The sequence below is a fragment of the Hippocampus bargibanti genome, linkage group LG05, assembly GCF_051943395.1.
Source record: "Hippocampus bargibanti isolate YZ-2025 linkage group LG05, ASM5194339v1, whole genome shotgun sequence".
NCBI classification, from domain to species: Eukaryota; Metazoa; Chordata; class Actinopteri; order Syngnathiformes; family Syngnathidae; genus Hippocampus; species Hippocampus bargibanti.
The window spans coordinates 29,500,732-29,513,748 of record NC_142738.1 but is presented as its reverse complement, the minus strand read 5'-3'; the positions used below and the strand labels follow the sequence as shown (position 1 = coordinate 29,513,748).

General features: G+C 42.5%; 1 protein-coding gene across 1 annotated transcript; it reads right to left on the bottom strand.

The window, feature by feature from the left end:
- Positions 1-7,078: 7,078 nt before the first annotated feature.
- Positions 7,079-11,750, bottom strand: LOC148898438 (troponin I, fast skeletal muscle-like). The gene is made up of 6 exons (XM_088995591.1): positions 11,635-11,750; positions 10,065-10,104; positions 9,859-9,987; positions 8,999-9,088; positions 7,379-7,552; positions 7,079-7,274 (listed from the first exon to the last, which is right to left on the bottom strand). The coding sequence occupies exons 1-6, from the start codon at positions 11,640-11,642 to the stop codon at positions 7,197-7,199; spliced, it is 519 nt and encodes a 172-aa protein (XP_088851717.1). The 5' UTR covers positions 11,643-11,750; the 3' UTR covers positions 7,079-7,196.
- Positions 11,751-13,017: the final 1,267 nt, after the last annotated feature.

Genomic DNA, 13,017 nt, shown 5'->3' with positions numbered 1-13,017 from the left:
CTCCCCTTCCACGGCGTGTCGGGAATGTCGGAGGGGTGGGAGGGAACGATTTAGGCAGGGTTTAGTCCACACACCCCACCGAGCTCCCCCCCTTCTGTTGTCCTACATGTGGTTTCCATTCGGGGTGGCTCAGCATCCCTCTGGTTGTAGGTGGCTGGTTGGGGGTGAGGGGGACGGGGGGTGAAAGATGATTCCTGCTTCTCTACAACCCCCCCCCCAGACACCCCAACATTTTCATCTGCTATCGATTGAAAGCAGATGTCAGGATGGAGAAAGTGTTTAGCTGATGTTGTTTATTGTCTGGTTAGGCAGGACTTTGTTGTTACGGTGACAGTACTCGCTCTCAAGTGTGTGTTTGTGTGCTTATATGTGTGTGTGCGCGTTCGCAGGCCAGTTCAATCGTTGACAAGTCGCTATCTACTTGCTATCTATTAGCTGTCTAGTTATCTAGATAGCTATCGTTTAGCTATCCAGCGATCTAGCTGGATAGGTAGAGATCTATTAGGGACTGTGACTGTAAAGTGACCTTGAGAGTTTTGAAAGGTGCTTATAAATGAAATGTATTATTATTATTGTTGTATCTATTAGCTAGCTAGCTTTCTATCTATTTCAGTTACTTCTGGGTTTAGTGAACGCTGGTGGGCGTGGCTGCAGGTGCTCGCCCACAGAAAAACTGATCCTGTGACTGTAAAGTGACCTTGAGGGTTTTGAAAGACGCTTATAAATTAAATGGATTGCTGCTATCTCCAGGTCTACATACTGTCTTTTCTTCAGTGGCACTGTCTCCATTCCAAACATCATGGCTGGTCTCACCACCGTTTTATACACTTTTCCTTTCATCCTAGCTGAAACCCTTCTATCACACCTGACACTTCTCCAGCCGTTGCAGCCTGCCTGGACACGCTTCTTCACCTCTTATTCACACTCTCCATTGCTCTGGATGGTTGACCCCAATTACTTAAAATCCCTCCACCTTCTTTATCTCTTCTCCCTGTAGCATCACTCTTGCACTTGGATCCCTCTCATTCACACACATATATTCCGTCTTGCTGCAACTGATCTTCATTCCTCTCCTTTCCAGGGCATACCACCAACTCTCTAGTTTCACCGCCATCTGTTACCTGTTCTCGCTACAGATTTCACTGTCATCTGCAAACATCATGGTCCAAGCAGATTCGTGTCTAACATCGTCTGTCAGCCTGTCCATCACCATAGCGCAGGGGTCGGGAACCTATGGCTCGCGAGCCATATATGGCTCTTTTGATGAGTGCATATAGCTCGCAGATAAATCTAAATACATATTATCGCTTTTTTTCTGTTCATTTTCGGTTGGGGCTGCAGTTGGCAGAAAGCGCAATTTTGATTGGATGATACTGGCCGTCAGTTGAAACAGGTAAACGTGCCTTTAAATGAGCCCGACGAGTAAAAACAAAGTACACTTCAGCTTGAATGCACCGGAGATTCACCTTTGTGGAGAGAAAAGGTTCTGATTCTAATTTGCAATGAAACAATACCATCGATGAAACAGTCGAATGTCAGTGACATTTTAACAAGCCCCATGTTAATGTTAGCATCAATATACTTCTGTCAGAAGTATGTGGCACAGCAAGTGTGGAAGCTAATCGGCCGTGTACCGGCTAGCTAGCAGTAACTTTGCGTGTTGTGATATCATGAGAGGCTAGCCAAAAGGTTTTAATCAAGGGTTCCAGGGGGAATTCGCAAGTAACAAAGGTTTGAATAGTGTCTCTTCCAATACTTATCAAAATAAAGTCTCTTCTGATACTTAAATCCAAATAAAGTCTCTTCTGAGGTAAAACTGAAGACGGAGTTCTTTTCCAAGAGTCTCTAGGCCTCACCCCTCTTGACGTCCTCCTCATGTAGCCTAGCCACCTTAGCTAGGTTCAAATCCAGTGTCCAGTCGTGTGGTCCCAACTGGCAATGAGTTCCACGTGGCAATCAACTTCTTCAAAGAGCACAGCAATCGAGCTTGTCTTTCCCCAAGCTCCACACTCAGAGGCTCTCTGCCTTAAGAGCCTTGCTTGCCAATCAAGCCCTGATCAGCTGCAGGTGTGTGGTTTTAATTGCTGCCTTCCACCAGATGGGGCCAAGACTCTCTCTGGGTGGAGCCATCTTAGGGGGATGTATTTGCCCTCCAGGACACAGCCTCTCGTGACATCACAGTGTGGACCTGGGAAAAATTTACTTTCATTCCGATCGTTTGGCTGGATTTTTACCAATCATAAGGAACGGAAAACCATTCATGTTAACGGTGCGTACTATCACAAAGTTATTTGAAATAATACATTCTGACATTTTGTTGAAAAGTGGAAGTACGTGCGTCTGTGTGTGTGTGTGTGTGTGTGTGTATGCGCGTGCGCTCGCGTGTTGTGGCTCGCACTGAAAAACATTTCTAAATATTTTACTTTTACGGCTCTCTTCGTCAAAAAGGTTCCCGACCCCTGCCACTTCCATACCTCGATTGGTGCCTTTCCCCCCTTCATCCTTTTCAGCGGCCTCCTCATTTCATCCTTGCTAATGTTTGCTACGTCTTGGTCTGCAACCGTCACATATTCTACTCGTTGTTTCTTCTCATTTTCCTCATTCATTATTTCTTCAAAGTACTCTTCCCATCTTTCCATCACACTACTGGCACCTGTTAATACATTGCCATCTATATCCTTAATCACCCGAACCTGCTGCAGGTCCTTACCATCTTTGTCTCTCTGTCTCGCTAGCCTGTAAAGTCTAGACCAGACATGGGCAAACTACGGCCCGCGGGCCACATACGGCCCGTTAGGCTTTTTAATCCGGCCCGCCGAACTTGTCCAAATTATAGTAAAAACAGTGTCTGAAACTCGTGACAAAAAGTAGCGGACAAAAAGGCAGACCACTCTGAAAAGTTGCCTGCCCCGTTTTTCTCTGCAGGAGTCATTTGTCACCATGGTGCACAATGCAATGTTTGCATCGCTTGCTAGTAAGCCACTAACCCCCTTTCATAACTCGCATCTACACTTCACAGTCACGGTTTGATCTAAATTTACGTTTTGTAGCGTCACACATGTTGTTAGCTTCTTTTGAATCTTTCTTCTGGGCTGAGGTTCTGTGCATCTATTTTGGAAAATGATATGCAAATGCACGAACTTATAACGCTTGCAAAAGTCCGGAGGAAAGAAGCAGACCTCTGATTGGCTGCCGTGCCGAGTATGCAAATTTCAACTGCAGGTAGCCTATATCTGTGTGCTTGGCGACGGTACACGTGTATTGTTTGCGCGTGAAGGCGAGGGCGTCCGCGGAGAGTTAGTAGAGCGCGCAGTCAGGACAAACCATCCATGATTTAGCGGAGTTTAACACAAGTAGGTATTATTGATCTTGAATATTTCGCTGTGGAATAATATGTTTTGAATGTTGAAAGTGATTCAGTTTGTCAATAAATGTTGATTTCTTAACTTTGCACCTTCGATGGAAACTTATTAAAAACAGACGCAATCTTGATAAATCACACTGCATATGTTATTTTAATCTATTTCCATTTCCTCCTCCCAGTATCTGCGTAATAGTCTGTAAATGCCATATCTTGCATATTCCTTGAGACAAATTTATTATTTGATCAGGGATATTTTTCACATTTGAAAGACAGTTAATAAATTGGGTTCTTACTGTGCTATGAGGTTTGTATACATTACATTTAAAGGATAACCGGTACCATTTTTTTTGTTTCTTAACTGACATCAGAAAAACGTTTTATAGCATCTAAAATACCCAAAACATGCAGGCTGATATTTTAGTCAAATGAAAAACACCAATAAAAATGACCTCAAAATGAATCCGGAAATGGCCAGTTTCAGAAGGTCCCGCCCCCTTTTTCTTGACGTCACGCCGAGACGTCTGGCCTTGCTCGAGAATCAAAACAATGGATTTGGAGAAGATGCTTTTTTCGTTGTATTAAGTTCATCATGTCTACTTGATATCTAATTTAAAACAGATTCTTATTTTACAGACAGTGTATTGTCGGTGTTCAAATACCTGACATAATCCTTGACACTCTGACGAAGGCGGAAGTAGACGCAGAAACATGTCAGGTATTTGAACACCGACAATACACTTTCTGTAAAATAAGAATCTGTTTTAAATAAGATGCTTTCTTGTTACTCATCCAGTTATGAATATGATTCAAATAGTTCTGAAAAGGAAAGCATAAATGTTTGCAATTGATTGAAGGAGTCCACCCATATCAATTCGAGCCGTCAATGACAGCAATGTAGCACCCAGACAATGCAGAAGATGGCACCCAAGCTCCGTTGGAAATGGGCTGATTTGTTTGCTGGGGATTTGTGTCAACTAGTATCAAATACAGTAAAGTCTCGTTATATCGATATTCAAGGGAGTCCGAAAAAATATTGATATAACCGGGACTATCGATATATCCGACCCTGTTTGCATGTAATTTTCTCCGTGCGTGCATAGAAATAGTATCGATATAACCGGGACTATCGATATATCCGATATCGATATAATGAGACTTTACTGTAGTAGTCTTGGTGCAACACACAACGATTCACCATCACATTATGTGTTTTCCTTCTTATTTTGCCATCAACACGGATCAACACGAAGTTTTCAGACCAAACAAAGTACCCAAAATGCATTGTGTGTCGCTTTCTCGTTCAGAGGTGGTCCAAACGTGATGTCACATGGGGATCGTCATCAACTCGAAAACAAGACTTCATGAATATTCAGCGCAAGTCTTAAAACATAAACTATAGATATGCTGTGGAATCTTTGTAAAATACGCCCAGTCGAAGTCATTTGAAGTGATTTTACAAATTATGGACATAACTTGTTCGGAGGCGTCGGTTGTCCTTTAATTCTTTATGTTTAGTATTTCTGGCCCAAACACTCCCTCTAAATGCTTCTGTACCGGCCCCTCTGTCAAATTTTAGAATCCATTGCGGCCCGCGAGTCAAAAAGTTTGCCCAGTTTGAGATTAGGTGACGAGAAAAGACGCCTCCTACTGGCTAAACGCGGAGCTCCTCAACAAATATGTGTGTGCGTGTGTGCGTGCGTGAGCGTTTGTACGTGCGCGCGCGTGCGTGTGTGCGTGCTTGTGTGTGTGTGTTTTACTTCCGGGTCTGGCGCGTCTGGCGTGGACCACGTCTTGGTTTTGGGTTGAAAGGTTCTGCGGTGAGCGTAAGAGTGGCGATGGAGGTTGACGTCCCCAAAATAACCCAGAAGTGTCTCCTCACACCCTCCAAGTCCACTTACGCCTCCGACGAGAAGGTTAAAGTTAGATTGCGGAGGAAACCTTAGAACCTTGGACCCCTGGCAAGATCAGTTCCATGTAAGGAGTGACAAGTGAGGTCCATGTTATTCATACAGCACGTATTCACAGTCTCTCAAAGTACTTTGTGTAGTTTTACGTACAACAGCCCGCTCATGCAATATCAAATACAAAATCACAAGACCCCCCCAAAAAATAATAATAACATCGATCCAATGAACGAATCAACATCGTTTTAAAAAATGGCCGCCTCAATCAATGTGATCTTGAACGCTGGTATTTTTAGGGCCATCATTTTGTCTTGTTTTCGATTCGTTCCGAAGAATTTCGAATGCAGTTATACCTCAGTTAAGGCGAAAGGTTCGTCTGCCAAACATTTATTTTTCCATAAGAAACCATTAAAAAGACGGCGCGGCGAGAGTGGCCTTTCCAGCAGATCCAATTGGGATAATCCGTTCCCAGGTCCCCATAAACATAATTTCCTACTAAATACGCATTAAAACTATACAAAATATACCTTGTTTTATGTACTGTAGAATCAAGTCATTTTATTGACCCTTGTGCCGGTCATTGTCAACGGATGGTAGCAATGGTCAACTTAGCGTAATGGTACTGGGACGCTAAGTCACACAAATGCACACCTTGTTGGTATTTTTCGATGATCTCCTTCTTCTGCTCGACTGTCATTTTCTTTTGTGTCCTCTTCGGCTTAACAGTAGCCTGTGGTGGGGTCTTTTTTGGTCCCATAATAGCAAAAGTACTCCACTCGATAAGAAACCATGTCTGCACTCAAGGAAAGGGGGTGTGGTAAACCAGTCCCCCAGCCACCGTGATCTTCTTCTGCTCGATCGTAATTTTCTTTAATGTCTTATTCGGCTTAACACTAGTGGGGTCTTTTTCGGTCGCATAATAGCAAAAGTACTCCACTTGATAACAAACCATGTCTGCACTCAATGAAAACTAGTCCGCCAGCCACCGTGCCACCGTGTGTTTTGGTTCGTCCGCCGAAAACTAGTTTGTATGCCAAGACTATATGCTTGCGAATTTAATGTTCGTGAGGTGAAAAGTTCGTGAGCTAAAGCGTTCATAAGCCGAGGTATCACTGTATCTTTAATGATATATTTGTCATTAAATAAATGACTGTAAACTATTAACATTTGTGGAATCCACCAACGCCTCATCACCAGTCAAAGAAGATGACATCCACTCACACTGTCCCTTGCTAGCTGCTTTTCGCTCATCCAAATCAACAGAAGTTTTTCTACCTCTTCTATTGCCTGAGACCGTTGCTTAGACAACACAGAAACACCCTTAGCCACACCTAGCAACTTAGCATACTGGTACCTGGACGCTAAGTCACACGAACACACACCTGGTTGGTGTTTTTTGATGATTTCCTTCTTCTGCTCGACCGTCATTTTCTTTTGTGTCCTCTTTGGCTTAACATTAGCCTGTGGTGGGGTCTTTTTGGCTCCCATAATTCCAAAAGTACTCTACTCGATAACAAACCCCGTCTGCACTCAAAGTACGCCAGTCACCGTGGGGCTCTGTGTGGTTTGGTTCGTTTGCCGAAAACTAGTTTGTATGCCAAGATTATATTCTCGCAAATGTAATGTTCGTAAGGCAAAAAGTTCGTAAACTAAAGCGTTCGTAAGCCAAGGCATCGCTGTATTATGATGTCATTTTGAATCTTTTAGTACACAGTGAAGTTGTATTTGCAAAGGTATTTTTCCCAAAATCTATTTTGAAAATTGGAAACCAATAAACACGTTATTATTTGGCAAGGAATAAAAGGAGTCATTTTCAAACGTCCGAATACGTTTTTGTCTTTATGGTGTGTGTTTGTGTCCAATGTGAGGGGTTTGCGTGGGGACGGCGGGGGGGTAGAGAAAATGGCCGCTATATATTCTTTGGAGTTTTAGGAGGTCTCAAACATCTTCTTCCTGTCTGCCTTGTCCTCGATGTTCTTGCGCCAGTCACCGACCGCCTCCGTGGACTGAAGCGGGAAAACAGCGCACGTGTTAGCATGGGGCAGGCTAATGGTAGCCTACTTGCAAATCCAAAGCAATTTAGCTTGACATGAAATTGCTTGAAACTGACCTCCTCCTTGATCTCCTTCTTGACCTGCTTGAGGTTGGACCTGAGGTCGATGGTGGTCTTGTGCTTGCCCCCCAGCAGGGCCTGCAACATGGCGTCAGCCGACATGCGCACCTTCTTCAGCGCCGGCTTCTTGACGCCCGCCAGCTCCACCACCTTCAGCTTCAGGTCTTGGATCTGATAACGAAACAAGCGACGTTGGCTTGAGCGCGAGAAACAATGTTTTCAACGTACAGTGATACCTTGGCTTACAAACACTTTAACTAATGAACTTTTCGCCTTACGAACATTAAATTCGCACGAATATAATTTTGGCATACGAACTAGTTTTCGGGAAACACACAATGGCTGGCGGACTAGTTTTCGAGGGAAGAACACCAAACCACACGGTGTAATAGCGCCACGGTGCCTGGTGGACTCGTCTTCCACACCCACTTTCTTTTAGTGCACTCAGTGCAGACGTGGTTTGTTATCAAGTGGATTACTTTTGCTTTTTTTGGGACTGAAAAAGACCCCACCGCAGGCTCGTGTGAAGCCGAAGAGGACCCAAAAGACAATGACGGTCGAGCAGAAGTAGGAAATCATCAAAAAACACCAACCAGGTGTGTGTTCGTGTGACTTAGCGTGCCAGTACCAGTACGCTAAGTCTACCATTGTCACGTGTGGCTAATGGTGTTTCTGTATTGTCTAAGCCACAGTCTCAATTTCTGTTGATTTGGATTAACGAAAAGAAGCTAGCAGGGGACAGTGTGAGTGAAGGAGTTACCGCCGAGAAAGCAAGGCAACTTCACTCAGATACCATCAAGAGGCAACTACATCCACCACCATCACAAAGTTAAATAAAACAACTTGATTATACAGTACAGTTTATTTCTTTCATTACAATACAATAGCACATTTATTATACATAAAATAAGGTCTATTTTGTGTAGTTTTAAGGCATATTTAGTATAAATGTATGGTTTATGGGGCCCTGGGTACGGCTTATTCTTATTTTAATGGTTTCTTATGGGAAATAAAGGTTTGGCAGATGAACTTTTCGCCTTACACACACTTTCTGGGAACCAATTAATTTCGTAAACTGAGGTATCACTGTACATTTAAGTTGGCTAATGTCGTGGAATGCGGGCTAGGCGAGCTAAATCACTGCCATTTGTTCAGCGGAAAGGTCGGTGCTGTTGGACAGTCTGCGGTTGGATGGATACATGGTTCGAGGAGCCCTCGATGACAAGAAAGGAGTGCCCATGCGAATGTGGAATGGTCGCGGCTTGGAATTGAAGCGGATTGACGTAGTACAGGAGATGTAAAACAATCTCTTTTCGTCAATGGATCCTACTGCTTGGTGTTTGCTTTCAACATTTAGCTTATAGCAGACGTGCGCATTCCACCATGATGTCCCTGATCCATTGGTGAAAAGGACGTTTTGATCCTCTCCTCTTTCATCTAGAACTGCTTCATACAACAAAGAGGGTGCAGCAAGTGTTTAAGATTGAATGACTATGTCTTTGTGTTGTCATATTATTCTGTTTTTTTGTTGTTATTTTGACTTCAAGATGGCGCCACGAGAGTATTTTGTTTTCTACTTCTTCCTTTCCCTTCCTGTTACTAAATGCCAACGCTGACCTCAATGTCGAACTTGAGCACTTTGGCTTCCACGTCGTAGCGAGCGTCGTCAATCTTGTCGATGTTTGATTGAAGCTTCTTGCAGATTTCCTGTTGGGGATGAATTAAAACAAAAAAGTGTTCTAAAACACAAAATCAAGCAAATACAGGTAACATCCGAGTTACGACCGGGTTCCGTTCCGACAAAACGGTCATAAGTCAAACGGTCGTAAGTCAAAATCCATTCCAAATGGCCGACGTTTCCACGACAGGATCGTAGACGATGTCAATCTGTTGTTTTTAAGCAACGTTTTCTATTGAATACTATTATATACCAAAATGTATACACTTCATTTATAAATGTGATCACTTTTAGTGTCGTTTTTATCATTTTATATTTTGTATTGTTGATTTTTATGACTGTATAACTGTACCTGTAATGTATACTGTATTTCGTGTAGTCACGCAGTATGTTGCTGTGCGAGTGTGTGGCATGCTGGCTGGCCAAAATTGTAGTACGCGTTGTTGGCGGCTTGCATGTTGGGGTGCCAGGCGCATAATTTTTTTTTTAAAAAGGATCTGGCGCTAGGGGTCATGAGTACGAGTGGTCGTAACTCGGGTGTTACCTGTACCTACTTTTACTTTGAAAAAATGATGAACGCTTTTGTCGATTTCCTGCCATGTTAGATTGATTTATATTGATGCATTTTTGTGGTCTGTCAATTGGATAAGTTATCCTAATTTTGAATGGAAAAAAAATACATTTCATTGTTCAAAAAATCAATGATTAAATTAAACCTTGGCTAAAGCTAATGGTTATCCGTTTCTTTTTTGTTTTGTTTTTTTAACGGTCATCAGCAAAGAGGCGTGGTCTATCTCACCACCATGCTGGCCATGTCGCCACTGAGGTCCGGTTGGGGGCAGTTCTCTGCCATGTGGACCTCCTTGGCAACCTCCAGGTCTTTATTCTCCTGCTCCAGCCAATTCGCAGCGATCTGAAGTATCAAACTCTGCAGGACCATGAAATTCATTAACGACATCGTTAGCACCGTTAGCATCGTTCGCATTGCTCGTGCGGGAATCTCACCTTGAGATGATGCCGGCGACTGGATGTCATCTTCTTTGACCTGTGACGAGGCGGTTGTGGATTTCACAAATGTTAATAGTTTACAGTTATTTATTTAATGACAAAAATATCAAAAATGAAACAGTGATACCTCGGCTTTTACGAACGGTTTAGCTCACAAATTGTTTGCCTCACAAACATTAATTTGCAAGCATATAGTCTTGGCTGACGAAGTAGTTTTCGGCGGATGAACCAAACCACATGGCGCTACGGTGGCTGGCGGACTAGTTTTCGTCACGACCTTTCTTTGAGTGCGGACGTATTTTGTTATCGAGTGGACTACTTTTGCCATTATGAGACACAAAAGAAAATGACGGTCAAGCAGAAGAAGGAGATCATCGAAAAACACCAACGAGGTGTGCGTTTGTGTGATTTAGCGTCCCAGTACCAGTACGCTAAGTCTCCCAGGCTACGTGTGGCTAAGGGTGTTTCCTGTGTTGTCTTAGCAATGGTCTCGGGCAATCGAAGAGGTTGATAAACCTCTGTTGATTTGGATTACCGAAAAGCAGCTATCAGGGGACAGTGTGATAGAGGGTATTATCGCTGAGAAAACATAGCAACTTTACTCGGATATCATCAAGAGGCAACAACATCAACGGCCATCACAAAGGTCGATCAAATTACTTTATTGTATAGTACCGTTTAATTCTTTAATTACAATCCAATAGCACATTTATTCACCTGCAGAAAAAAAATGGGACTGCAATGTGTCCTTGGGAGTTTTGAAAGGTGCTTATAAATGAAATGTGTTATTATTATACATAAAATAAAGTATATTTTGTGTAGTTTTAAGGCTTATTTAGTAAAAAAAAAATATGTTTTATGGGGACCTGAGAACTAATTATTCTCATTTTAATGGTTTCTTATGCGAAATAAATGTTTGGCAGACGAATTTTTCGCCTTACACACACTTTCTGGGAACCAGTATTCCGATTTTGTTTTTTAGTTTTACATCAAGCCGGTAACATTTTGCCATTTTGGCCATCACTGACTTCTTCATTTTGCGCACAATAAAAAGACAACTTTTTTTCATGTCTTTAATAATTGTGGGATTTTTTTTAATATTTTGTATTTGTAAAACACGAACAAAAATATTTTAATTTTTCACTAATTAAGTGAAATTCCATATGAACCGTTTTGACTTCGGTACATCTAACAAAATTAAGAACAAAATTAAGGTGCACGCTATAAGATGTTTCAAAATACAGTAAAGTCTCGTTATATCGATATTCAAGGGAGTCCGAGAAAATATCGATATAACCGGGACTATCGATATATCCGACCCTGTTTGCATGTAATTTTCTCCGTGCGTGCATAGAAATAGTATCGATATAACCGGGACTATCGATATATCCGATATTGATATAACGAGACTTTACTGTATATAATATTAAAAAATGCATGGGATTTTTTTTCAATGAAAACATGTTAACACACACAAAAGTGATTTAGAATTTTCTGAAAAAAAGTTGAAAATAAATAATACAATTTGTCGAAGGATTAGTTGATAAAATGGTTAGACGAAACTCACTCAGACATGTTGGCTGTCGTTGTTCAGGAGCGACTGTTGAAGACAAAAACAACGGCGGTGGGCGAGCGGGCAGTCGTCAATTTGGCGGCTCCGGGGGCGGGGGGGAATAACAGATCCGCCTACTTTTGCACCACCTGCACCTGCGACCTTAAAACGGCTAAATCGGGTTAGCCCCCCGCCCCCGCCCAGTTTTCGCCATCCACCCCCGTGAAAGGCCACAGAGACAGCCGGACAACATGGCGGCAAAAAAATGCTCGCCACGGCCGTTAACACCAACAAATTCAGATGCACACGCCTTACCATTCAACTTTAACGGTGGAAAAGGTCACTTACATGCAAAGACACAAACACACACACAGACACACACACGCACAAGCACATTCTTACACATAAACACACACACAATCGCACACGCGCAGACACACGCACACACAAATTCTTACACATACACACAATCACACACACACACACATACACACATTCTTACACATGCACACGCAGACAATCACACACACACACACACACACACACACACACACACACACACACACACACACAAAAACACATTTTTACTCATACACACATCATCACAAACACACAGACAAACACACACACACACACACACACACACAAAACACATTTTTACTCATACACACATCATCACAAACACACAGACAAACACATTCTTACACATACACACACACACAATCACACACAGACACGCACACACAGACACGCACACACAGACACACACTCAATCACACATAGACAGACACACACATTCTTACACATTCATACACACAATCTCTCTCTCACACACATACACACGGGCACACACACAAACACATTCTTACACTTACACCACAAAATGACACACACACAGACACACAAACACATTATTACAAATACACATACACATTCTTACATATACACACACACAATCTCTCTCTGACACACACACACACACACACACACACACAAACACATTCTTACTCACACACCCACAATCTCTCACACACACGCACGCACACAAACATATTATTACACACACACACAATCTCTCTCTCTCACACACACAGACACACAAACACATTCTTACACACACACACAATCACACACAATGACACACAAACACATTCTTACACATACACACAATCATATTCTTACACATACACACGCAGACAATCACACACACACACACACAAAACACATTCTTACTCATACACACACCATCACAAACACACAGACAAACACATTCTTACACATACACACACACACACACAGACACGCACACAATCACACACAGACACACACTCAATTACACATAGACAGACACACGCATTCTTACACATACACAATCTCTCTCTCACACACACGGGCACA